The sequence below is a fragment of the Neopsephotus bourkii genome, unplaced genomic scaffold (genome assembly GCF_033783945.1).
Source record: "Neopsephotus bourkii isolate Nb327-2 ecotype Australia unplaced genomic scaffold, CSIRO-AGI_Nbou_v1 NB_1292, whole genome shotgun sequence".
In the NCBI taxonomy this organism is placed as follows: Eukaryota; Metazoa; Chordata; class Aves; order Psittaciformes; family Psittacidae; genus Neopsephotus; species Neopsephotus bourkii.
The window spans coordinates 8,388,120-8,414,160 of record NW_026901776.1 but is presented as its reverse complement, the minus strand read 5'-3'; the positions used below and the strand labels follow the sequence as shown (position 1 = coordinate 8,414,160).

Here is a 26,041-nt window from a genome sequence, read left to right as displayed (position 1 = left end):
AAGGTATCTTGACCTCCACTATTTCATAAAATCACCTTAATCTCCCCTTGATAATCTGAATCAATGATGCCCCCAAGTATTTAAATACCTTTGATTGCTAAACTGGCCCTTGGGGCTATAAAACCAAAGTAACCTGACAGAATATATATTCCAATACCAGTATCAATGACACAGATGCCTCCGGTATTCAGTCTATGCATTTGTAAAGCATACAAATCTAATCCTCCAGCATCCCGAGATGCTTGATTTGGTGCTGAAGCTCCCTCCTTTATTTCCCAGGTGAGGGTCTCTGCTGCTTTTAATGGTTTTATTTGCAAATTAGGAGCAGTCATCCTCATTGAAGGGGTTTCCATTTTTCCAGTGGGTCTGTTGTTCTATAACTGTAACACTTAAGATAAATGGACTCTCCACATGTTCAATTTGCCTTCCCCAATTTCTTTAACTGTTCCTTAAGCAAGTCATTAATCCATCCAGTTAATCCAGATAATATAACTTTCCCAGCTAAAAATGGCCAAGCCAATATATGTGTCCTGATTCCAAATTGATACCATCAGGTAAGTATAATGTCAACCCTTTCAAAATGTCAGTTCCAATTATATAGTCAGGAATAGGGACAATCATCACTGAGTAAGTTTGTTTTGGCAGATTGCAAAGTTTCATCTCAATTTTTTCGGTACTGCTTCAATTTATTTGCCACCTCATCCTGTAATCAAAACCTTTTGCTCTTTAAACTTTTTACTGTTACCATAACTTAAAAGAGGCCTCCACTCCAGTACCAACAAGGGCATTAACCATTTGACAAGATCTATTTTTCCAATGAATTTGAAGTGCCATGTGAGGGTGATGGTCTGTCCTCACCCATCCTTGTGCTGGAGCCTGGCCTTCATTTCATTCTGGTTTTAATTCTTTCAGTGGTTTTAACATTTTAACATCTGACTGCAGGTGGAGAACGTTGGAGGGGCCCTCCATTGGTAAGTGTACTGTCCCATTGAGGTTCAAAGGTGGGAGCAGAAGGTCAGATTGCCATCATGTCATCACTTTTGTTTGAGCTTGAATTTTTTACACTTTTTACAGGTCTATTCAACCCACTTTGCTTGTATAAACTGCACAGTTCATTAGTAAGGATCCTGTCAATTTTATCTCGATCCATCCCATCTTTCAATAAGGCAACAAACATTTGTTTTTGAGAGATTTGATTCTCCATCACTTTGCCACTCCTGTTCTTGCCTCTTGCGTTTTGTTCGGGTTCCCATTCCCCCGAACCTTCTAACAGCTGTATCTTTTTTATGACTTCTCCTATGGGGTTTCCTGTTTCATTTATCAATAAAATCATCATAATACTTTTATACGCATGTGGTGTAGTCTTAGTGATCCTATTCTGAATTGGAGCTGATAATGCACTTTGCAGCATGGTGTTTGCATCTCCAATAAAAACAGCAGTCTTCATTCCTTCCTCCTTAATATGCTGAATACAATCCTATAAAGTATACTGGACTTTATCTGCACCAGGCCATTCCCCTTACATGGGGTGTATTTTGTTACAGCCTTCCACTACCACTGCTAATAAATTAATTTCCCCATTGGTTCCTCGGAAGGCATTCCGAACAAATGAGTCAGAGCTTAACACTGCAATTTTTTTACCATCTGCTGAATCCAGTCTAATTCCTGAAGTCCCTAACCGTGCAGCCTAACAGCCCAAGAGAGCAGAGGTTCTCCAGGCTTTTGTTTGAATGTATCCATAATGTCATTTATTTCATGCTGAGTGAAATTTGTCACATCCTGCCTATCTGGATAACCATTAAGGTCACATCCGAGCTTCCTTTGTATTACTGGCTTTGCTTCAGCAACCACTACACTCTCTGAACTACTATCTAAATTGGTTCAACCCCACACATCCCCATCCCATTTCTGAAGGTCCCAATTTATTCTTGCCTCCGCGATCACTGCATGCACTTTTTTCTTGTTTACTCGACCCCTTTGCTTTCGATATTTATTTTGGGCTACCCAAACAACCGCTGTTTCTGCTACTGTTTGATTAGCATCCAATTAATAGTCGATTAGGGCCACGAGGATGATCAGGGGACTGGAGCACCTCCTGTATGAAGACAGGCTGAGAAAGTTGGGGCTGTTCAGCCTGGGGAAGAGAAGGCTGCATGGAGACCTCATAGCAGCCTTCCAGTCTCTGAAGGGGGCCTATAGGGATGCTGGGGATGGACTCTTCATTAGGGACTGTAGTGACAGGACAAGGGGTAACGGGTTAAAACTTAAACAGGGGAAGTTTAGATTAGATATAAGGAGGGAATTCTTTCCTGTTAGGGTGGTGAGGCACTGGAATGGGTTGCCCAGGGAGGTTGTGAATGCTCCATCCGTGGCAGTGTTCAAGGCCAGGTTGGACGAGGCCTTGGGTAATATGGTTTAGAGCGAGGTGTCCCTGCCCATGGCAGGGGGGTTGGAACTTGATGATCTTAAGGTCCTTTCCAACCCTAACTATTCTATGATTCTATGATTCTGGTACTGCAACGTAACTATTTTCCCCCCCGCACTTCGCATTTGGAGAAGCACCAAATGAATCTTTTCCTTACACACTTGCTCCCTCTGCTGATGCTGCTTTCGATATGCAGCCGGCAGAATTCACTCTCGTCTCCCCAGAGCATTCACTTCCTTTCCTTTTGAACTACTGAAACCTTTTGTAAACATTTCACTACATCAGCGGGTTCTGCCTCTTTCAAACAGGGTCCCAGGTCTCACATAAATCATGACACGACCACTCAGCAGCCAAAATGCTATAAGGTAATTGTTCCCAGCCTTGAATATCCAGTTCTGCACTTGTCTCAGCAACATTTGTCTTTATCTTAAAAAATGCCATTTTGTTTCATATCCTGCCAACTACCCCAAACTTGTTTAGCAAATAGGCAGGGGACTCAACAAAATGATCACACACTAGTCTTATAACATGCACAGTTTATTAAACAAGTGCACTAAAGCAAACAAGCACACTAAAGCAACTAAACACACTAACACGAATCAGGTTTATGTCTCTCTATATATGCTAAACAAGTACAATAAAGAGAATAACATATATATATGTGTATAGCACAGAGGAAAATCAGCAATGCATCAAATCATTAAAGTATAGAGAGAACAGTGACTAAGAAGAAATACATCACCAAATACTACTCAATCTGCATCATCCAGGCCCACACTTCAAGATGGGAAGCCCTGTTGCAGCCAATGCCGGAGTCTCAGGTAAGTGTGAAAATTCCTACAGGGTGTGCCCACCCGCAGGTGAGGCTTCAGATTTGGCTACAAGAGGCTCCCGCTGTTATATTCCTAGAAACACAGCCGGCTTTATGCCAGATCTCTTAATTATTAACTCGTGGAGTCATGCAGGTTCTCATGATCTCACAGTTGTCTGCACTGAGAGTGCTGGCCAGGCACCACAGCACAGCCAAATGTGGAGGTCATGGAGCAGCTGCACACTTATGCTTTCCTGCCTCTTTCTGTTTTACTAATTCATGGGAGCACCAGAAAGGACACAGTCACCAAGGGAAAAAAATGGTCTTCTTTTACTATTAAGGTAATGCAGAAATGATATGTTTAGTAAAATCAGCTTACTATGCTCCAGGTTTAAGCAACAAAAAAGATAAGCAAGGTAATGCACCTAATCATTACTACACGAGAAAGAGAACAGTGATTAAGATACATCACCGATTGCCTAAATATGTTACCACCACCCAGATCCGCAGCTGCTGAGGAGCCCCTGTTGCAGTGAGGATTTTGGGATCCTACCCCAGCAATTGGGAAGTTCTACGCAGTGCGTCCACTTGTAGATGAGGTCTCCAAAGTTGCTGCAAGAGGGTCCAGCTTTTTAAAGACCCAAATCAGCAAGTCAGAGTGACTTGTGTATTCTTTTGTGTGGAAACACCTGGTGGTACACCCCCTGACCAGCTGAGACCAGGGCTTGACCAGAGCACAGGGCACAGTTGGTAGGGTTTCCTAAAATACTTGCAGACAATTGCACAAGATCATACATGGGTCACCAGGCTTTAAAGTATCCATTTTGGCATTAAAACCGCTAGCATAAGCGGTGCATTGAGTCTGTATGCAATGTTTATCTATTTCAAAACACCAGTATCAGCAGTTTATTGTTATGTCTTGACAAGGTTTGTCTATTTCAAAACAGCAGCATCTGCTCAGGAGGAAGTCCTTTGTCTTCAGTCAGAGCTCACATCATCCCAGACACCAAAACCAATCAATCAAAAGGCAAACACATAGAAAACCAATTGTCTTTGTTAAATGACAACCGGTATCAGACCAATGGAGCACCTCACACCTCTCAGAATAAGTATTTCTGGCCTCTGCACAGCCACAGGCCATGCAAAGGCTGCCAACTCCCTTAACTTGTATGTCGCAGGCTGAGAGCACCTGACCAAGATCCACCATACATATCCACATCCCTCCAGGACTAAGGGGCTGGAAGGGGTTTACAGGACTCTAATGGGGAGGACAGCAGCAGCCTAGGCTGGTTTTGTTCTTACCATAGAGGAAGTTAGCATTACATTGCTTTTTCAGTGCTGATGCATTGTAGGGAGTTATGTGCAGCTCCAGCCAGGATGCTGCAGTGAAGCTGCCTGAGGACCATGTGGAGTCCCAGAGCTACAGCTCCCTGTGAGTGAAGGTGGGGAGGGAAGGAGCCAAGGAGAGAACAAACATGAGGAGAGCTGAGCTCAGTTCTGCAGCTTGACAAGTCTTCTGCAGAGCCTTAGGTAGTCCCTGTAAATCAGCTATCCCAGTTAGAGCCCTGGTGCAAGCTGACAGCCTGAGTTGCTGCTACTCCCAGAAGTAACTGTTCTGCAAAGCCATGGGTCTCATTGCACAACAGCAAACTTCTCGGGACAAGATTAGTTTGTTTGTTTGAGAAGATCTTGTATGCAAAACAAAAACTAACCATGCACTACCGAAGTCAATTTCTTCTACAGGGTCCAGGGTGCTGTGCAGTTGCCATTCTCACCTCCCATGCCTCCAAAATGTGGGTAGTGAAAAAGCTTATGTAGCTTGGGGGGAAAAAAATAAATCACAACTGACAAGACACAGAAAAACAAAGCAAAGCTCTCTTCCCTGTCCTTAGGGGTAAGTGTAGCTGCCTGCTCCAGTGTAGCATCACACCTCCAACTATTCATCTCTCCAACCACAGGATCTGTATGGTTTTCAAGAAATCACTGATTCCCCCAGCACAGACAGGAAAATAAGGCAGTTGTGGAACAGTGATACAGAGTGGAGAGGAAGCCTTCTGTCCTGTCCCTACCCTGCAGTATTGCCACAACTGAATCAAAGAGAGAAATAAGCAAAAGACAGATGTCGTTAGCTAAACACCAAGACGAATACAACCCTTCTCATGTGTCTGTGCTTATCTGAATAATCCGCCAATATAGAGTTTACCTGCAGTAAATGCAGGAGATTACAGCAAATGTTTCCATGAAATCAGCACAAAATCCTTGCCTCTTACCTATCTTGAGGCTCCAAGATTCACTCCTTATTTGCCCACAGCTTTTCTTCTTAATGCCTGACAAGGGCAATTTCAGGAAGTACAGGCAGCCAGGACTCCTCTGCTGAAGCATCAGCTCACTGCTGGGCACAGACTGTGGTTATATCTGGCTTTCCCTGTCATGTCCTTGCCATTACAACATACTCTGCTCTCTAATCCATGCTCCCTTTTCAGTACCGATGTGCTTTCGGCACAACTTCTGCGTATCAGACAGTGCAGCAGTGCTGCCTGAAGAGAACTGGACAGAATAAGCCAAATTATCCCCTAAATTAATATTCCATTATTAATGATCATAGAATCATAGAATAGTTAGGGTTGGAAAGGACCTTAAGATCACCTAGTTCCAACCCCCCTGCCATGGTCAGGGACACCTCACACTAAACCATATCACCCAAGGCCTCGTCCAACCTGGCCTTGAACACTGCCAGGGATGGAGCATTCACAACCTCCCTGGGCAACCTATTCCAGTGCTTCACCACCCTAACAGGAAAGAATTCCCTCCTTATATCCAATCTAAACTTCCCCTGTTTAAGTTTAACCCATTGCCTCTTGTCCTATCACTACAGTCCCTAATGAAGAGTCCATCCCCAGCATCCCTATAGGCCCCCTTCAGATACTGGAAGGCTGCTATGAGGCCTCCACGCAGCGTTCTCCTCTCCAGGCTGAACAGCCCCAACTTTCTCAGCCTGTCTTCATACAGGAGGTGCTCCAGTCCCCTGATCATCCTCATGGCCCTCCTCTGCACTTGTTCCAACAGTTCCATGCCCTTTTCTGGTTGAGGACACCAGAACTGCACACAATACTCCAGGTGAGGTCTCACGAGAGCAGAGGGGCAGGATCACCTCCTTCGACCTGCTCCTTTTGATGCAGCCCAGGATATGGTTGGCTTTCTGGGCTGTAAGCGCACACTGAAGCCGGCTCATGTTCATTTTCTCATCGACCAACACCCCCAAGTCCTTCTCTGCAGGGCTGCTCTGAATGTCTCCTCTGCCCAGCCTGTATCTCCGCCTGGGACTGCTCCTACCCAGGTGTAGGACCTTGCACTTGTCACGTAATGATGCCTCTTTACCCATGGCAAGTGAGCAACCGAAAGAACTGAACGGCGTCACACTCCTCCCCTGCCCCCAAAGTTAAAAATGGGTTTTAAAACAGCGGCCAGAGCAATGCCTTGAGGAGCTCCACCCTCTGCACCAAGCCCTGGTACAACCAGCACTGCCTCGACGGTGCTCTGCCCCTGCAGCCCCATCCACCTCAGGGACAGTCCGTCATCCACAGACCCGCCCCCAGGGAGGAACGAGACCGCGGAAGCAGTGATTTTCACCTCCGAGTTCTATTTCCCACCACATCTGGCACAAGCCCCCGCTTCCCTACGGCGGCCGCGAGGGGCCCTGCCCTGCGCATGGCATGCTGGGACTTGTGGTCCCGGCGGTGGAGTGGGGTCCTCCCGGCTGGGGAAGCGCTCGCTCACTGCAGCAGTTTGACCCTTCCGCCGCCCCGTCCCCCTCCGCCCGTCCCCGCGACGCTGCTCGACACGGCACATTCCGGCGTGGGTTCCAAGGAAGGGAGGAGGGTCCTTCCTTTGGGCCTGTCTCAGGTGGCGCCTGAACAAAAGACTGAGATCCTCAGGGCTCCTGTGCCGCAGAAACAACCTGGCGTCCGTCCTTGCACCCGTGTCTCCATTTAGCAACGCTGCCTGGCTGGGCGGGTAAGCGGACACCTTCACGGGAGGAGGTGGCTCCCATCAGGCACGGCGATGGGCGGTCCGAGAACAGCCGGGTGAAGGGTCAGGCCGGGGACCTGCTTCTCCCTCCCCTCCCCGCCCTGACATGCCAACCCGGCAGTCGGCGGCGCAGCAGCGTGTGAGCCGCGTACGTGGAACCGGGGCTGGCGGCGCGGCATAGGGGCCCCGCGCAGGGCGGGGGTGGGCTGCTGACCCCCAGCGGGGCCGGGGTGTGGGGCTGGGGAGGGGAGCGGAGGGTGCCGGGTCTGCCCGTACCGGGGAGCTGAGTCCCGCTGTCGCGCAGGTTCGCCCCCCGTGCCCCGCCGCAGGATGGAGGTCGAGCTTCTGGAGAGCGACGTTCTGGAGTCGCTGGAGGACCTGGGGTAGGTGCCTGGGGCCGAGCGACGCCCCGTCACGGGGTCAGCGATGGGGGAAGGGTGTGCGCTTGGTTGCCTTTATCGGGGCCATGGCGTCCGCGGGCTGCCGGTGTGGCCTGGGAGGCAGGAGGGCGCTTCGGTGCGGGCTCGTGGCTATGGCCGTGCGCCCCAGACAGGTGGGGCCCGTGTCTCCGCGGAGGGCCTTGGCCCCCCGGCATGGTCCCTGTTACTCAGAGCTGCGGTGCCGCCCCACGGTTGGGCTGGTGTCGGTGCCGGCTGGGCTCTGGAGAAGCACCAAGTGCAACAGACAGGTTTTCAACCGTATCGGCCTTTACAAGCGTTTTACATCTCAGTGCGTGCTGATCTCCTGATTTCTTGTGGTGCCGTCTCATCGGTAGCACCTCTGATCCACAGAGCTGCCCTAGCCGGGGGTGGGGAAGGGAGAAAGCCTTTTACGAGAAGCCAGAAGGAAAGAAAAAATTTTTAGGCTTCATATTTAATGAAAAATAATAGATGGGGGGGAAAGGAAACAAATTCTAGTGTATAATATTATATTTTTAAATATAATGCAGCACAGGAAACTTCTGTGTTTTGTTTAAACCTATTACTCTGTCAGAGTCAGTAAAGGTTATATAAATATGAAAGGGAGAGCAAGAATAACGTGTCATGCAGTAAGCTTGCATGTCTTTATAAACTGTTGAGAGTTCAGACAAGAGGCAATTTTACTGCTGCTGGTTCTATGCAGACAGTTGTATTTATACACACTGGCTACGTTCCCATAACTCACTTTGTGGCTAGAGTCGTCACACTCCAGAAAAGATTCTATTTCCTGGCTAAGTTGGTGATGATCGTTCCAAAACTTCACAAATTGGTTTCTGCTTTAGCAGATATTTCTCTGACTGAAATATGAAAAGGTCTCTGCCATGATGCATATACCATGCTTGGCTTCTTTTTTCTGCCTTATGTTTAGAAGGATACTAGTGGCTTGAAGGAGTTGTGATTTGTGCTCATCTGTGTAATTACAGACAGAAAGTGTTGCTGATTTTTGACATAAATAAAGTGAAAAATGAAAGCAGATTAAAAAATACCAAGATTGGCAACAGTGGTTGAAAAGAAAATTTGGAGGACAAAAGACATGGGGCTTCCACAGTACTGATAACAACAGGGAAAATTACTGCATGTGACTACATGATTTGTTTCCTTGTGTCTGGAAAGACTGGGGTGTTTGAAGTTTCAAGCTTTGCCGGAAGTTCCATGATCCTTCATAGTTCAGTTTATTTTTTCTAACCAGATACTGAAGATATCTCTAATGTGTTACTTGATTAATTTTTTCAGTAGCATTGCACATCATTTCTTTTTTGAATTTTGAGCTGTGCAAATAGCAGCCTATTGTCTTGTAAGTCGGTCTGTTGAAAAAAAGCAAACAAAGTGGACAGCATAATGTCACCAGAAGGAGTGTAGCTCTAGAACATGTGCCATTGACAGGAATGGAAGGAAAAAGAAACAGTTGGCAATCCACAAATTGGATTACTGGGCAAGTAGATGTGTAAGTGAAGTTAAAATTATCAGAGATAACACAGTCAAGATGTCATATCTGTCAAAGAAGAGTTCTAGAAAAGGGATTTCTGATGTGACCAGTGACTTAAATCTTGCCAAAGCAAAAAGTTTGTCATCACTTCCCTTCTACTTTGATCTGTAACTGCCTGTTTCTGTTCTGAGTCCCAGAGGTTCCTATATATGTAGGTCTGAAACATCTGTGGGACAGGACTTGTTGTAGTTAGCCTGTTGGAATTGTCTAATGTACTGTGGTAATGTAGGAGGGTTGTCATACACCAGATTACAGCTTCCAGTAGCTGCTACTAGGTTAACTTAGTGTTGCTAATTGAGCTGCATTGTGAGATAAAAGTTATTTTTGAGTGTGGCTACTTCATTAGATGAAGTAGGAGGCTGTTACAATGATGTGAAGCACAAGAATGAAGTGTAGAGAATAACATTTTCATTTGCTCTGTGAGAGACTCCTTTACGTCAGAGGTTTGCCAGGAGTTGACTGGACTTGCTGTGTTGCTGTGACACAGTGGGTGACTTTACCAGGAAGTTTGAAAGAGGTATTTTGGTCAGTTATGCTCACTCCTGGATGTCTTTCTGGTTGGGTGCAGTATACCGAAATAATACTGTGCATTTTTCTTGAATACTCTGATAAACTCTGATTTTGTGCTTCTACCTGGTTAACAAGGCAGTCTTCTTCCTACTCTTCCTCCTTCCCCTGACAGAGTTTCAGGGGGCGGAGACACAGATGTCCTGAAAACTGTCTTCCGAAACCTGATCTTTAGACTTACGCTTTTTTTACACTAGGCCTGATTTTTTGCTTATTTTGTTTATGCAAATAAGTAAATCTATGTATTCTTCTTGTGCCCATTTAATAAGAGAATTTTTCAAAAGAGGATATTGTTTTTTCAGATTACTTGTGTAACATTTATATTGAAGGCTTAGCTTTGCATGGCAACCCTTGAATATATGCTAGGAAACAACAGAAAAGATGCACTAGTTCAGCAGCAATCATTCAACTTACTGTAAAGCAGTGCTCAAGAATGATACTTTGGAACTTTTTTTGCCCTAGATAGGTATACAGTAAGTAACAAGAGACACAGGCGGAGAAGTTGTCACTGTATGTCATAACATTCTCCAGGATGAAAGCTTTGATAATCTTTTGTGACGCAGTCCTTTTGGCAGTAAGCTAATGTGCATGGAAATGCTGAGTTTACGCAGATGTTTTCAGTATGTTTTTTGCTGTGTAGGAACCTTACAGTTTAGATGTTCAGTCTTGTGGATGTGGAGAGCGTTTAGCTCTCAGTATGTACACAGCATAAAGTAAACGTATCACAGGACATCTGTCATAGCAAACATTACTAAACTGTGCTTTTGTTTTACTTTTCAGTTACAAAGGTCCATTGTTAGATGATGGAGCACTGGCTCAGGCAGTGTCTCATGGAGCCAACTCCCCTGAATTTACCAAACTCTGTGCTTGGTTGGTATCTGAGTTACGGCTATTCTGTAAACTAGAGGAAAATGTGCAGGCAACTAACAGTAAGTAGCTATAACTGTAGCACAAACATGCAATTAATGTGTGTTGTTGCATGCCATAAAGATTTGGGCTGACAATTGCTTCATCTGTTATACTGGGGAGTATTATCTGCATGCTGTCAGACTTTGGATATTTTCCACCTCAGACTTGCTTAATGAACAGCCAGTAGAGGGTGAAATACTAGTGAGGATCAGTCAGTCTTTCTTCTGAAGTTAGCTTTTTCTTTCAGTTGTTCAACCATGGAGACTTTAAATTTCTTGGATAGGTTTAAGGGAACATTAGCGTCTTTTTCTAATAAGATCATGAGAATACTTTTATTTCAATGCTTCTGGTTTTATTTTGATAGAAGTAACTACAGTAACCATATTTTCTTTTTATTGTTGGTTACCTTAACTATGTGCTTACTATGTGTTTTTTTTTTTCCTACATTTGTAGTGGGAAGAGTTAGTTAATACTTAAAATACCCCTGTAAAACTTGCGATGTTTTTAATGTCACTTTTTGTTGTAGAAGTTGTCAGTGGCTGTCTGTTCTACCTGGGAAAAGCTGCATGTGAAACATAATTTTACTATAATAAGGGTTATTGTGGCTCCAAGTAGGTTGTGCTTTGTCTTTGAGAAACACAAAAAATGCATTTGGCTTCCATTAAAAGCAGGGTTTTAATGTTAAAGAGCAACTGGAGCTTTTTTTTTTTTTATTATCCTTTCCTTCTAAGGTCCAAATGAAGCAGAAGAATTTCAACTTGAAATGAGTGGGTTGCTGGCTGAAATGAACTGTCCCTATACGTCATTAACATCAGGAGATGTGACAAAACGCCTTCATAATCAAAAGAACTGTCTCTTGCTGCTTAGTAAGTTAAAAGGGTGCTTGTAAGCAAACCCCTTCTTGTGAAGAATCGTAGTTTTGTTTCTTACACTTAATAAGATACTGTTTTGTTTATCACAATGTATAAAAAGTTACCTAAAATTATGAATTAGTTTTCCTTGTAATTTACAGTGTCAGAATATTCTACTTCTGGGTCTCATAAACTTAGCAGTCACTTCGTAACCAGTGTGAGCATGAACCTTTTTCACATTCACTACCAAAAAGCCTGTCCTATTACTTCTCAAAAGGTACTCTGAAGAGGGAGTAATTTGAAGACTTCTGAAAGGATTTAGCCACTGAACTTTGTTTAGAAGGGTGTTAAAAATGACAGCTAACATCACGTGCGTCATCATTTTGGAGCCCCTACTGTGAGGACTTGCGAGGTGCAATAAGACTTGCATTTTCCTACATTCTGACAACAATTAGAATCATTGCAAAAAAGAGAGAATGTTTTATCCTGACTGCCAGTTCGTTTGATCAGTTCTTAAGAAATTAGCAGGAGCAGCAGTGGCGTCTTCTCTTTCACCCAGAAGATCTCAATAGCTAAATTTGTTTTACTCCTGCTTAGGAAATGTTAGAGGAGAAGAAATAATAATTGAATTTGGAAAATGCATGTGACGTTGATTTACATTAAAACAAAACAAAAATGAATTTTTACAAGCGTCAGAGTTAGAAATTGTAATACTAATTCTAATATGATCTTAAAATAAATGAATGTTCTGTTTGGTTTCTCAGTTTCTGCTAATTCTTTAACTTTCAAAGCAGAAATTTAGTTGAGCCCTAGCTGAGATGTAAAAAATGAATTCCAGAGTAGGTTCCTGTATTTCAACAGTAGGAGAAAGATGAGTGTCAAGACTTAGTGTGAATTTATTTTGATAGTATGCTCAAAAATGTCAGATTCAGTGAGTTAATTAAAAATTTAAATTACTTTGTAGCTCAAACAATCTGCTCCAGCTTATTCTCTGTAAGCCAAGCCATTTGAAATTTGGCTTGTCTGCGACACATAGTTTATCCCAGAGGTCCTGTGTGATGTAAGTTTTGGTAATATAAGGCCATGTTCAGCAGCTGAACTCTGGTATCCCATCTGGCAGGAATACTGTGTTTATTGTCAACTGTTGAATTGAAATAGATTCCAAATTCCTTTTTTGAGTACCATGATAATTGCATATCTTTCTTTACCTACATTAAGCTAACTTAATTAAAAGTATCTGTCCTGGGTTTAGCTGTAACAGCTATTTTTCTTCCTAGTACCTGGTACCATGCTGTGTTTTGGCTTTAGTCTGAGAACAGTGCTGATAACACACAGACGTTTTAGTTGTTTCTAAGTAATGCTTACCCCTATCAAGGACTTTTCAGTCTCTCATGCTTTGCCAGTGAGGACGGGCAGAGGAGGCATGCTCTTCTGGGAGGAAGCAGAGACAAGACAGTATTCCATAATGCCATAAATCCAGACTTTTAAAGGAGAAACAGAATAACCCTCTTCAGTGGTATGCCAGGATATTTTACATTTTAATGAAATGCAGCGCACTTTATGTCAATTGGAAGATGTAGCAGTATTGCCCAGAGAGGAAAGCACCAAATAAATGGAAGTAGTTAGGATTGTCTTGGTGTGCAGCAGCTCTAGAATTGCACATTAAGTGCTGGCATCTGCCAAAATAAAAAGTGCAAGAGTTTCAGGTGCATTCAGAAAAAATCTGCAAAAAAGGGTCACTGTCTGGAGAACATTTATGTCTTACAGTGGTAGCTTGAATGTGAGCTCTGAATTCTTGGTATAAAATTCTGCTGCTAGTATCTTTTTTCAGGAGGTCCTAATGGGGTGTAAATAACTGAAAATTAATATAAGAAAAATGTGTATAAAGTACCTTTGACAGAATTTAGAAAAGATTCTTCATAGCTTTACATATTGTAAGAATTTTATACTTGAAAGGTGTTCTGTGTCTTTAGTAGAAGTTATTGTAGAGATCCAGGAAAAATTCTAGAGATCATTAAAATGCTTTGTTGTTTTCTTCATCTTTTGATCTGTCCCAATTTTATAGGTAGTGAGCTGCTTTTGTATTTACTTCGCTGCTCACAAGTCTACCTTTATCAGTCCTTATTTTTAGTAATTATTTACTTTACTGTTATGGTCACTCAGTATGATTCATGATAAAAGTATTGTTAAAGCTGTACATTTATTATTATTATTTTTTCAATTCAAATTTCAAAGTTGTGCCAATTACAAACGAAAGTGGTGTGCTAAATGTATATCACTGCAGCCAGCACCTGATGCTGAAATTTTGGGTGTATACTATGTTCAGAAATCTTGATTTTAATTTTTTGTTTGTTTAAGAGTAATAATGTGGTTGTAGGCTCTTGCAGTTCTGATATCGAAGAGCACTCCAGGCATTCTAGCTTCTGTTTCATCAGTTACTGCCTTCCTTTCTGCATGTCCTGGGTTCAAGACGCTGGAATTATTACAAACCTGAATTCTTAATAGTACTTTTAAAAGTGGTTTCCATTCTGCATCTTGCCTGTGGAAGTAGAGGAGATTCATCCAACATTTCGCTTCTCTCTACTCATTTCCTTACCTTGTTTCCTAGAGCATCAAGCAGTGCTTGCTTGTCTGGCTTAAAGTATGTATCCCAGTCCCTCATCCTGCTTATTTCCATGTTCCTAGTCTCCTGTCTTTGCTGGGCAAAGCCTGAAGGAAAAGAGCTGTGCTGTGCTGAAGTCTTGATTAATACCTGTTGGAATCATAGGGAATTTTTTTTAGGCTTTTATTGGTTGTACTAAACCTTTCCCCTGTTTGTTGTGTTTCTAGCATTGGGCTCAGTGATTATTACAAATATGAGTGTTCTGCGGATACCAGAATAACAGTGTTCACTCTTTCTAAAATGGTCCATTTGCACATTTGTTCGTTGTAAGCACTTGAGTTCTCACTGGTTCTAAAGTACTTTAACTCGGCTATATCTGACGCTGAAATCTAATTTTTCTTACCCCAGCATACCTCATCTCAGAACTGGAAGCTGCCAGAATGCTGTGTGTGAACGCCCCTCCTAAAAAAGCACAGGAAGGAGGTGGCAGTGAAGTCTTTCAGGAGCTAAAAGGCATATGTATTGCTTTAGGCATGTCCAAGCCTCCCGCCAACATAACGATGTTCCAGTTCTTCAGTGGAATTGAAAAAAAAGTAAGATCCAAAGGAACAAAACTAGAATATTTATGATGTTTCTGTTTTGATGGAAAATAGTTCTGCTACCAGAGAAAGATTTGCCTCTTGTGAAACCCGAGTGTTGGAATTGTGAAGGAGAGCTAACATGGTTTACTGAGTATGCCAAGAGTCAAGATTTTGAAGATGGGTTTAAAGGCTTTTTCCATGCCAAGGCACGAGGTCAGGGACTACTGCTATCATTGCCTTCCAGGGTGAGGTATTTCTTACTCTGCTCTAGGCTTTAATGTCATCACCTGTTGCAGAAGACATGGAAAATGCTGAGCTTAGGCTTCAGGAAGAATGTTAAGGGGAGATGTATTCCAAGAAATACACAAATTAAGACATTTTTGCAGGAATCTGCTATTTGAAAAAATGTTTAGGTTAAAAGGTGTTGTAACTGAAGGCAAGTTTACACCTTTTCCATAAGGCTTCATTGGTTCTCATGTTCCATTTATTTTTGTTCCTTTACATGTATGCATTCTTCAGTTTTTTTGTGGGTTTTGTTTTTTTTTTTTTTAAGAGATTTTCTTCTGTTTGAGTAATTTTTATAAAGCAGAGAAATGAAGTGGAATGGACTGTCCAGTGCACAGACCAAAGGTGGGCGAAAGGAATTTTTTAAGTTACATTAACTAGCTTAGCTTGCAGGATAGGGGAGGCAAAACAGCAGAAAAGAATCTTTGTGAACTTTAAAGGACAGATGTGATTACAAAGTGTCCTAAAATACTTTGAGAGAAGATTTTTGATTAACCTTTTAGTTGGAATATTTAAACAAATCCAAGCAACTGAAAATAGTGCTTCATTTCCTTGCAAGAAATCAGTTTAGATTGACCTCTTGGAGTATTTTTGGAGGGTATTTTTCCAGAAAAAGCCTTAAGGTGTAGAATGGAAGCAGTATGTTTTCTGGTTTTGGTATTGTCTTGGGCATTAAACAGTTAGCTACATAAGAATCTGTGCTTCCATTTTCTGTAAAAGTAGAAAATATTCCTACCAATGAGCAATACTAGCAGGCTTTGCTGGTGAAAGAGACTTAAAAATAGAGAATACAAAACAGGTAAAAATATTTTTAATCTGCGAATTCTGTATGTTTTTCTATCTGACTTTTCTGTTTCATTGTCTTACAAGGTTAAATGTTATCTCAGTGATTTATATCCATAGATGGTCATACTAAAAAAACCCAACAAATAACCTAGACATTTCTAATCTACACAGTTTCTTAGGAATTATGTATAGCTCTGGTGCTTACAGTCCAAACGGTTCAGATGTTGGTAGTATTTGAGAAGGAGGAAGGAAAGTTGACTAAGAACTGAACTTACTGCACTTTGTAAATGAATATATATCACAAAGTTAAGCAAAATATGAAAACTTAAATAACAGAGTGAAAATTTTCTTCTTGAGTGTAAGATGATAGTTGTGACAAGAGATCACCCAAAAATGTTTGTGTTTTTAAAAACTGAGTCTTAGAATGGCAGTATTCTAAACTAGATCGTGGAAATCAAGATACCTTTTTCCTTGCACATACATAGTACAGTTTGGAGTGCATCTCTGTGTAATGGTCTACCCCATTAAAAAACACCAAACTGCTGATACTTGAATGAACTGCTACCTCTGCTATTCTGAAAGCACGTGGTTTTAAAATCTTCAAGTTAGACAAATTAGCCTCAGTACCTTTGGAAAACCAGCTCACTGAATTTGTTAAATCAGCTGCTGGATTGAACAGCCAAGGAAATTGAAAAACGTGGTTTGCATCAGTGGAAAAGTGAAGTTTCATAACTCCAGCCTGCTTTGATCCAAGTTTTTGTCACTGCTACTCCCCCTGAAATCTTCCCCTGAAACCCTCAGAAATTCTGAGATGGGAATAGACAACCAAAGTTGTTCCCAAACTTACAAGATGCAAGATAAATTAAAATTTTCATATTGAAGATTTTCTCCTTTTGATTCTTTTGATCATGTTGTATTTCACATAGTCTTAATACAAACCTTTTTGAAACAAGTGTGTTTCTTCTCTGAACTAGAGAGGCGATGTGTAGATTAATCCCTCTGTCTTCAAGAGTAGCTGTACCTCATAGGATCTTTCTGTTTTAACTGTAGATCTACTCTGCCATCCCTTCTCTTAACTTTTAAATAATTACAGCCAATACTACCAGAAATATAAAAATAGCTGCTTTCCAAAAGAAGGGTGCTTGGTTCTCTGTCCCAGAGAAAACAACTTTATTGGAGTTTGCTCTGTCATGCTTTATGACTGTCCAAGAGTCATCCCCTGTAATTTGAATCTTCAAAAGGTAATTTTGTTTTAGCCGATGCTTATATTTTTATATGTCTCCTAACAGCTGAAAGAAACACTAGCAAAGGTTCCACCTAATCATGTTGGAAAACCCTTACTGAAGAAACAGCTGGGACCTGCTCACTGGGTAAGTAGTTGCAGGTATTACAGCCTGTTTCCCTTTTTCAGATATATAAAATATTAATCTTGATTCTGTGTGTAGTGTTCAGCCTGGAAGCTAGGTCATGAGGCTAATGGGAGATGGGTGGTGGGCTACTTGGGGTGGGGTGGGAGAGGCTGGCCACCAACACAAAACTATGGCCACTGCTGCAAGACTGCAAGTCTCTTCTGTGTCTCTTGCTTAAGGCTGAAGTCAGTTGAAGCTGACAGTAGGCCCTGCCCCCTGCCTTCCAGCCAGGCTTCAGTCAATACATAAATTATTTCCTTAATGGTGCATATCTCAGCTGTAGCTGTGGCTAGACAGCCCTCTGCTACCAGGTTTGTTTCTGATGCTGGCTTTTCACCGTAAGGGCACTGTTGTCTATATGCAGATTGTGCTTTAGTCAAGATCCTCTTACACTACTTTACTTTTGGTCCTCTATCTTTGTCCTTAAGCTTACTACTTTTTAAGAAGGCAAGGACACCCTGGTCCCTAGACTTAGTTACGTCCTTGCATCTCCTTCAGCTTGTTGTGTGTAGTGTTTTCTCATTTCTGCTAGGTGTTGAGAAAAGCCTCAGTATTGTGTGCAGTTTCTATGTCTCTTCTGAAAAACAGGCAGTTGTACTGTTAGAAATGGTAGAAGGCTGAATGTGAGGGTAACAGAGCCTTTGAAGACCTCAGGAAAATAGTGTCAGCAGGCAGAGCTTGCTGTGAGCTGACTTGACAAGGGAGATAATTGCGGACTTATGCCCTGCTTAATATCTCTGTGTGTCTTTTTCTCTTCCATTCACATAGTTCGTTATCTTAAGTAGAAACATTTTATCTGTAATCCATAGGTTATGTTTGTAAATTATTTTTTTCAGGAAAAAATTGAAGCAATTAATCAAGCCATAGTCAACGAATACGAAGTCCGAAGAAAACTGTTAGTGAAACGTTTGGATGTTACTGTGCAGTCCTTTGGCTGGTCAGATAGAGCTAAGGTACAGCTTACTATGAAGTTCTGGTTGGTGGTAATGCTCTATAATAAGTGTCTCTGGAAAAGTCCCTCATTGTTTCATCCTTCATGAGTAAAAAATAACCACAGGAGTTGTCTTGTTTTGGTTTCAGTTTCTAAAGAAGTTTCGTGATGATGTAAGTTGACTAAAAGACTTTACTTAAAACTCTTTTGTTGGATTTTAAAACATTATGTAAAATGAGAAGATAGACCATGTGTATCTAACTATGCACCAAAGCCACCACGTAACAGCTAAGTAGGCCACTAGGAAAAAGGAAAAGTTAAGTGGAGATACAGCCATTTGTGTTCAGAGTACCGTAATGTGAATCATTAAGTGCTGTGTCCATGTGATGGTAGAAAAGCATCTTCCTGTTGACCATCCCTAAACTTAATTTGTGCTGTCCACAGTGATCAGGTTTCTTAACTCAAAGTGTGTCTGCGCAGCTCCGCAGATGCACATGAGAAAAGCTGCTAAGGCACTGCATTTTCTTACCTCATAGATAGGGTAGTATTTTTTGTGCTGCTTTTGTCTTTGAACTGTGCAAGTAGCTGTGATAAGACATCCGTTCTCTCTTGAGTATGTGATGCATATCCCACTTTTAAAAATAATGATATGGTTTCCTTATTTCCTGCATTTCATAGTGAAATGGTTTCTATGATTCTATTCTAAAAAGGAATCATAGAATGGTTATGGTTGGAAAGGACCATAAGGTTATCCAGTTCCATCCCTCCTGCCACAGGCAGGGACACCTCACACTAGACAGTGTTGCCCAAGGCTCTGTCCAACCTGGACCTTAACACTGCCAGGGATGAAGCATTTACCATGACAAAATTTAACAAATAGCATGTATTTTTTTTTAGGACTAAGATCTGCTAACTTGCTGTTAATTATGCTGCTAGCAGTGTTTGAGACTGAGTGATAAACTGTGGCATACAAGGCACCAAATGTTTTTTCTTAAGAAATGATTTATTCAAAAGGCAGCTGTATTTGAATAATAAACTGTGACATCTCCCCATTCTAATTTTTTTCTTGAGTAGGGCTTCTGCTGATGTATTGTCTCTTAAACCTTATATTCTTCAGGATTTTTAGTAGAAGGTTGAAGAACTGGCTGATTGTTTGAATACTTTAATAGTGAAACTGGGCAGGAGTATGGATTAGGTTAAAAGCCAGGGACTTCTGATTATGTTACAGCTTTTGCATCCACATCCATGTTTGGTTTTTGTTTTCTGGGAGAATTCTGAGATGTTTTTGAAGTTGACTAGGTGCATGAAATCCTTTCACAAAGCCCACAAATTATATATATACACGTCTCTGTCTGTTGAAATGCAAGTCTTAAGTTTTTTAGGACCATAACATGCTCATATTGGGGAATATGGCTTTAGTATTCCTGACATGCAGCAGAGTTTGTTTTAACAGTAGCTTTTAGCTTTAATACATTATGGTAATTTTAATATTTTTCTTTTAAAATCAGAAAAGTATCAGAATACAGTACTATAACTAAATAGTTACTTCTCCAGATAGTAGAAGCACCAGTAAAAACTTCATAGTCTGTTATTAAGGGGTTTTGAAGTTGCGAAATGTTAAGTTTCACTGAAAAGAAAAATACCATAGCACCAGAATACTGTGCTCAGATCTCAGTCAAACTTCCCAGGGAAAACTTACTACTGCTCTAGTGAATACTGTTGCTTCTCCTATCTTTAATCAGCATCAGGTAAATGACATGCATATTTTCCTGTTCAATTTGTAATACAAACAGAAGCTTTTGGCTCTAAAAGCTTGCCACCGAGACACTTGGAAATACATACTCTCAGTTCTTCCCAGTTGCAGTTTTCTGCCTTCAGATGGAAAATAGGATTTTAAAATTTGCTCCTAAGTTCTTGACCTTTGAAGGGAATTGTTGGAAAACCTGGTTTGCCTGATCCCACTTTTGTCATCTGGGTTCCAGACAAAAAGCAGCCCTTCTATCTGTGTGCAGACTGTAATCTAGTTTATCCTAACTGCATCACACATAATACACTGTTGATAACTGAAGATAGATGTAACTCGTGTATTACGTCATGGCTCGTAGCACAAATTTCTGTTGCGTCTGTCAGTTGGAAAACTGCTGTGACACTTTTGATGTGTTCAAAGAAGCCAATATGGTTAATAGCAAAAGGCAGTAGAGGAAGAGAGATTGCATACAAAGTAACGCTGATATGTAGGATTTCATCTCTAGCTTGGGTGGTATATGTGGAAGACAAAGGACTGAATTAGAACAAGCTCTTGGGAGCTTTAGTTCTGTTACTATTCTTTCCCTGGCTTGCTGGCTGGTGAAGAAGCTGGCTGCAGTGAAGAGTGTGAAAGAGTTAACATGGCCTTTTCCTGCTGATACAGTGTTGGAGATAGGGTGATGCTAGTCTAACTGGAATGGGTGTGGGTCAGGGTGCAGGCACAGGAGGAAGTCTGGAGGCTGGACATGGGCATGTTTCATTTTCAGTATCTTTTAGACATTATCAGTAATCTGTATACCTGTATGTCACACTTCTGTTCTGTTTGACTGCCTGAAAGTAACACAGTCTGCATGTATATATTGTTAATCCTAAAACTGTCAGTTCTTCAGTGTCTTGGCTGTTCAGTCAGAATAGTGTTTCCTGTGTTACTTAAGAAATGAATTTGACAAATGCTAGCTTTGTTGCTGTGATTTGTAGTTACAAAGTGGTGGTTTTCACTGGTATTTTTATATATATATATATATGTTTCTATTTGCAGTAGTGTCTTCAGTGTTAATTTGATTCTTTTGGTGAGGTGTCCCATTGCTTTCCTATTGCTTTAACTGACTGGGTTTTGGTTTTCTTCTCTTTGATAGAGTCAAACAGAAAAACTGGCTAAAGTCTACCAGCCAAAACGTGCCCTCTTATCCACTAAGTGCACTATTTCCGTAGCAAATCTCTTGGCAGCTCGACAGGATCTGTCAAAGATCATGAGAACAAGCAGTGGGTCCATCCGAGAGAAGAGTGCATGTGCCATTAATAAGGTACCTTTGGTGACAAATGGCTTGTTCTGTTATATATATTTATGTAATTTGAATGTAGTAATAAAACCTACTTTTTTAGGATTGTAAAATTGGAAATGAAGGATAAGAAACATGGTGTTTATGTACTCCAGATTATGCATCTGTGCATTATGGGAACTCCAGTTTCACCTGTTTAGGTTCAGAGTGCCTCTTAGGGGCAGTAAGAAATTGCTGCAGTATCTTTTGATAACTTTCAGTGGGAGCAGGCCTGTGCTTATTTCATTAATCTGCTGCCACCTAATTCTGTCACTGTGTCTAAAATAACACCTACATAGTAAGCTTGTTTCTAGTCTATGTGAATAGAATGTATTAAGAGTGCAAAGCAAGGATCTTAAGTTAGATTCCTCTGTGTGCACAAAAAAGATTATAGTCAAGTGTGTAGTTTTAGTACTGACATAGTAGGAATATGATTTGGACTAAGCAACTTGTTTCAGAAATCATGATTACACAAGTAATAGGATCCCAGACACACATGTTCTGAACTTGAAGCTCAGGAGCTATGCACAGTGGTGTACACAGTACTTTAAAATTTGTGAGTGTACATGCGTGCTTTTTCTGCCTTCTTGGTACCAACTGTATTTCAGGTAAAGCTGTAATTAATTTAGCATAGAATGGTGGTGGGCTGATTTGGTCTCACACACACACAGCCCTCCCAAATAATTTTTGCACCTTTTTAGTGTAGTTGGAGCGTGGAATGTAAGAAATTAAGTGGGAAGACAGATGTAACTGTATTATCAGACTGCATGTATGTATTGCTGGGAATGCAATTCTGCTCTGATGCTGATCCATACTGTATTAACTCATTTCAATATTAATCAATATCAAATTATCAATATTAAATGTTTTCCAAGACAGTAACAAAGTAACCTGCTTCTACTGAACTTATTTTGTTGCATCACTTTAAAACCTGAGGCAATGCAAATGTCCTGTCCCATTGTAAGTCTTGCTAAACTCTTTATGTCACAGCACCCTTAGGCAGCTAAAGACCTCTGGAGTCTTGCTCAGCTGTGATTAGTGCTGTCTAACACCTCTTTGTTGGTGTGTAAGTTTTTGCATGTCCCTACTGAAAAATAAGAATCTTTGCACTTTGTTTACTAAGCTGATGGCTCCTACAGCAATTGAGAGTGCCAGTTAGGAAAGAAACGGTGGTGGTGATGTACTTGTGGTCGTTTGAGGTTAGCAGTCTGCACTAATAAACAGTTTAATGCAAGGCTGTATTGATGCTGCCTCTGCTGGGGTGCCTGCTGTTTGATCAAAAAGCCCAAGTCTCCCATAAAGCACCCAGTTAGCAGTGCTTGGTGTACTAGATAATCCCTGTTCAGTTTTTATTAGTTGGAGACGAAGTTCTGTCACATTCAAACAGACAAAAGTTTGCCTTGATGAAATCTTCTGGATGTAAGAACTCTTGAGGGCAGCTGTTTGTGGTGTAAATGTGACTCTCCTGTGAGGTGTTACAACTCCTATGGCAGTTCTCCCTTTCCCTTTGCAGGTGCTAATGGGCAGAGTGCCTGACAGAGGAGGAAGGCCCAATGAAATCGAACCGCCACCTCCTGAGATGCCACCGTGGCAGAAAAGACCAGAGGCTGGTCCACAACAAGGTGGTGGCAGAGGAGGAAGAGGTGGCTATGAATCCTCATATGGAGGGCGAGGAGGTTATGACCATGGGGGTCACGACCGAGGGGGAAGAGGAGGTTACGACCACGGGAGTCACGACCGAGGGGGAAGAGGAGGCTATGACTCATCATATGGAGGACGAGGAGGTCATGAACAAGGAAGCCATGATCGAGGGGGACGAGGAGGACGTGGTGGTTATGATCATGGTGGCAGAGGAGGCGGAAGAGGAAACAAGCTTCAAGGAGGTTGGACAGATGGTGGAGGTGGTGGCTACCAGGATGGCGGCTACAGGGAGAGCAACTACAGAGATGCAGGTTTTCAAACAGGTGGCTACCACGGTGGTGGTGGCGGCGGCGGTGGTGGCTACCAAGGGGGAGGCTATGGTGGCTACCAGTCGTCTTCAGGAAGTGGCTACCAAGGGGGTGGTGGTGGTGGTGGTTACCAGCAAGACAACAGATACCAAGATGGTGGGACCCACAGTGACCGAGGGGGTGGCCGTGGAGGAGGGAGGGGTGGTCGTGGTGGTCGTGGTGGCCGTGGAGGACAAGGAGGAGGCTGGGGGGGCAGAGGTGGGCAGAACTTTAATCAAGGGGGGCAGTTTGAGCAGCATTTCCAGCATGGAGGTTATCAGTATAATCAGTCTGGCTTTGGACAAGGAAGACATTTCACAAGCTGAGGCTGCTAAAAATTTCCACTTCAGCAGAGCTCATGTAATAGAAACCTGGTTTCAGAGGCCTGGCTTAATCACTGCTTGGGTAGTACAGATTGGTACCATGGCAGGTAGAACCCTTTGGATGGGATGTTTTGCACTGAGCAAAGTACCACTTTTTGTAGACTTCTTCTGCCCCCGATTTGTCTGAATTAAGTGCATCATCGCTATGCACTGCACCCTAAACATCAACTAATAGCCATGCTTTTTAGATGTTGGTCTGGTTCCTTCTGCTCAGAACACTTTTGTTTTGAAACTACCTGCTGTGTTTGCCTTCCGCTTTGATTTAAAAAAATATCAAGACCTGTCTGGTCAAATTGTGTATTATAATACACAATAGAAATTATGCATTCTTCCCCCAAATCACTGTGCAATTAGATGTTCTAAAACCAGTTCTGAGTATGGCTTTCTGGCTTGTTGGCCTCTCATTTTAGTCACAAAGATGTTACACACACGTGCGCACACAGACAGTGAACTCCCTCTGGCAAACAGGTTTTTTGTCTATTCTATGAGCTCTCCTGAGGATGCCATGTCCAGTAGCCTTATCTCCTGCTAGACAACGTGTTCCCACCTGCTCAACTTGGAAGACTGACCACCGCCAAAATCTGCAAAGATCATTTAGAACTAAGCTAAATTGTGAACCGATAGTGTGTGTAGGCCTGTAGTTAGGTGTGGCAATTAAAACTGACCTGCATCCATCCAAAACAAGTTGCTCCTCTTCAAACCTAATTTTTACTTGAAATCAGCTAGAAGAAATGACAGATTTATTTTATTTGCAAGTTAATACCACTGGCTTAGCAAATCTAGGGCAATTTGTTTTGGGGGTTGCCTTTTAAGGAAATGCACTACGGCCTAGGAAGATTAGTTCCTGCTTGGAGGAAGCCCTTTTATTATTGCTGCAGAAAACAAAGCCTGGCTGAGTTTGGTGTTCTGATGTTGGTTGGTTGGTTGGTTTGTTTTGGTTTTGTTTGGTTTTGTTTTGTTTTTCTTTACTGAAAGCCTCATAATGCTTCTTGCTGGGTTTTTTGTGTACATAAACATTGTCAAGCTGTGAAAGAAAATGGCTGAAGGTGTGCTGTTGTATAAAAGGTGAGCAATAAAAGTATGTGTATGTTCACTTTGATTCAGTTTCTTTTCCTTCTTGGTAGTAAAAAGCACTACAGTAGCTGGGAATGGCTGCCTGCTTCATCTAATGTACATTTTAATCTGTTTTAGATGTTGTAGTTATCCCAGACGTACTCTGCTTTCCACCTCCTGAGAAGATGTCAAAACAGGAGCAGATGGGGGGAATTGGTCCTCAGTTGCACTGAGTTTTGTTCTGTTCCTCCCTTTGAACTGGTCTAGCAGGATGTGGTACTCTTGTTAGGGGTTGCTGTGTAAAGTTGTTATTAGGCTGTGTGAGCATCCATCTCCCAGGTTATGCTCTTGCATGCCATGTGAACATAGTATGCTGCTTCTGGGAACTCATTTGGGTTTCTCAGACTTGTAGAAAATGTAGGCTCCTGCTGCTGTGCTCGGATTGCTGTAGCAGAGCATATGCTGATGGCAGTCTGGTTAGCTGCAGTGCCCTTGGAGCTGAATTCAGGTTGATGAAGGCAGGAGTTGTTCCTTAGATTACAGAAGTAAATAACACGAGCATTTGAGAGAATCTTTGTACTGCTGGTGTTTCTGTAATCCGAGCTAATTGAGAAAATAAGATGGTAAACGTTGTTTAGAACTGATTTTCCTGTGTTTTCGTTCCATGATCAATCTGAAGATGTTTATTGTGGCCACTAGGTGCTGCTAGCGATCCAGAGGTTGGAAGCGAAGGTGTCTGTGAAAGGCACTTGGGAATCTGACTTAATGTTTCTTCTCCTTTTTTAGTGTTTCAAACAAATTTATTAAGCCTGACAAAGGAAGAGTTTTCTATATTGAATCCAGGTCCTTGAGGATCACCGATATAGATCTGTCTCAGCATAATATAGTTCAAATTACAAACATCCAAAAATGAATGTTGCTGCTTCAAAAAGGTATTGATGGTTTCTTACAGCAGGATGCTCCAGTGAATAGATCCCCCTTGTGGAAGAGCAATGCCTTGTTGTGAGCATTAGCTGGTGGCAAGCTGCATTCATGCAAAACTATTTAGTGTGGGTTTTAAGAATTAAGATTCCTGCAACTGGGTCAGTCCTGGAGTGGTGAAGGTGGAGAGGTTGACAGAGTTAAAGAGCCTTTTGCTGGGAATGTCATATCTTCAGTTTGACAGCTTCTGCTTTTCTTCACACTGCTCCTCACTGGAAAGAGGCTGGTGTTTTCTGTTAATGCGTTAAAGTGCTGCAAACGTGTTCCTAGCAAGAGGGAGCCCAGGAGGCTCTTCAGAGAGCCTCTGGTTGTGTTGCCTCTCCACTTTCAGAGACTTCTTTCTGTGCTAGAGCTCCCAGTTTCTCTGCAAGGCTATGAGTTGCTGCAGTGGGTAGTCTCACTTTTGCATCCTGTGACATG

At 42.1% G+C, this 26,041-nt stretch overlaps 1 protein-coding gene across 2 annotated transcripts; it reads left to right on the top strand.

The window, feature by feature from the left end:
* Nucleotides 1-7,336: 7,336 nt before the first annotated feature.
* On the top strand, nt 7,337-24,686 carry FAM98A (family with sequence similarity 98 member A). 2 transcript variants are annotated; one of them, XM_061365903.1, is made up of 10 exons: nt 7,337-7,413; nt 7,570-7,648; nt 10,578-10,726; nt 11,438-11,572; nt 14,568-14,752; nt 17,101-17,181; nt 18,057-18,173; nt 21,034-21,201; nt 22,730-22,931; nt 22,971-24,686. In XM_061365903.1, exons 2-10 carry the CDS (start codon nt 7,596-7,598, stop codon nt 23,528-23,530), a joined length of 1,650 nt encoding a protein of 549 aa, XP_061221887.1. In that variant the 5' UTR covers nt 7,337-7,413; nt 7,570-7,595; the 3' UTR covers nt 23,531-24,686. The 2 variants fall into 2 exon arrangements, with proteins under 2 accessions (XP_061221887.1, XP_061221886.1); XM_061365902.1 differs by having other exon boundaries at nt 22,730-24,686.
* Nucleotides 24,687-26,041: the final 1,355 nt, after the last annotated feature.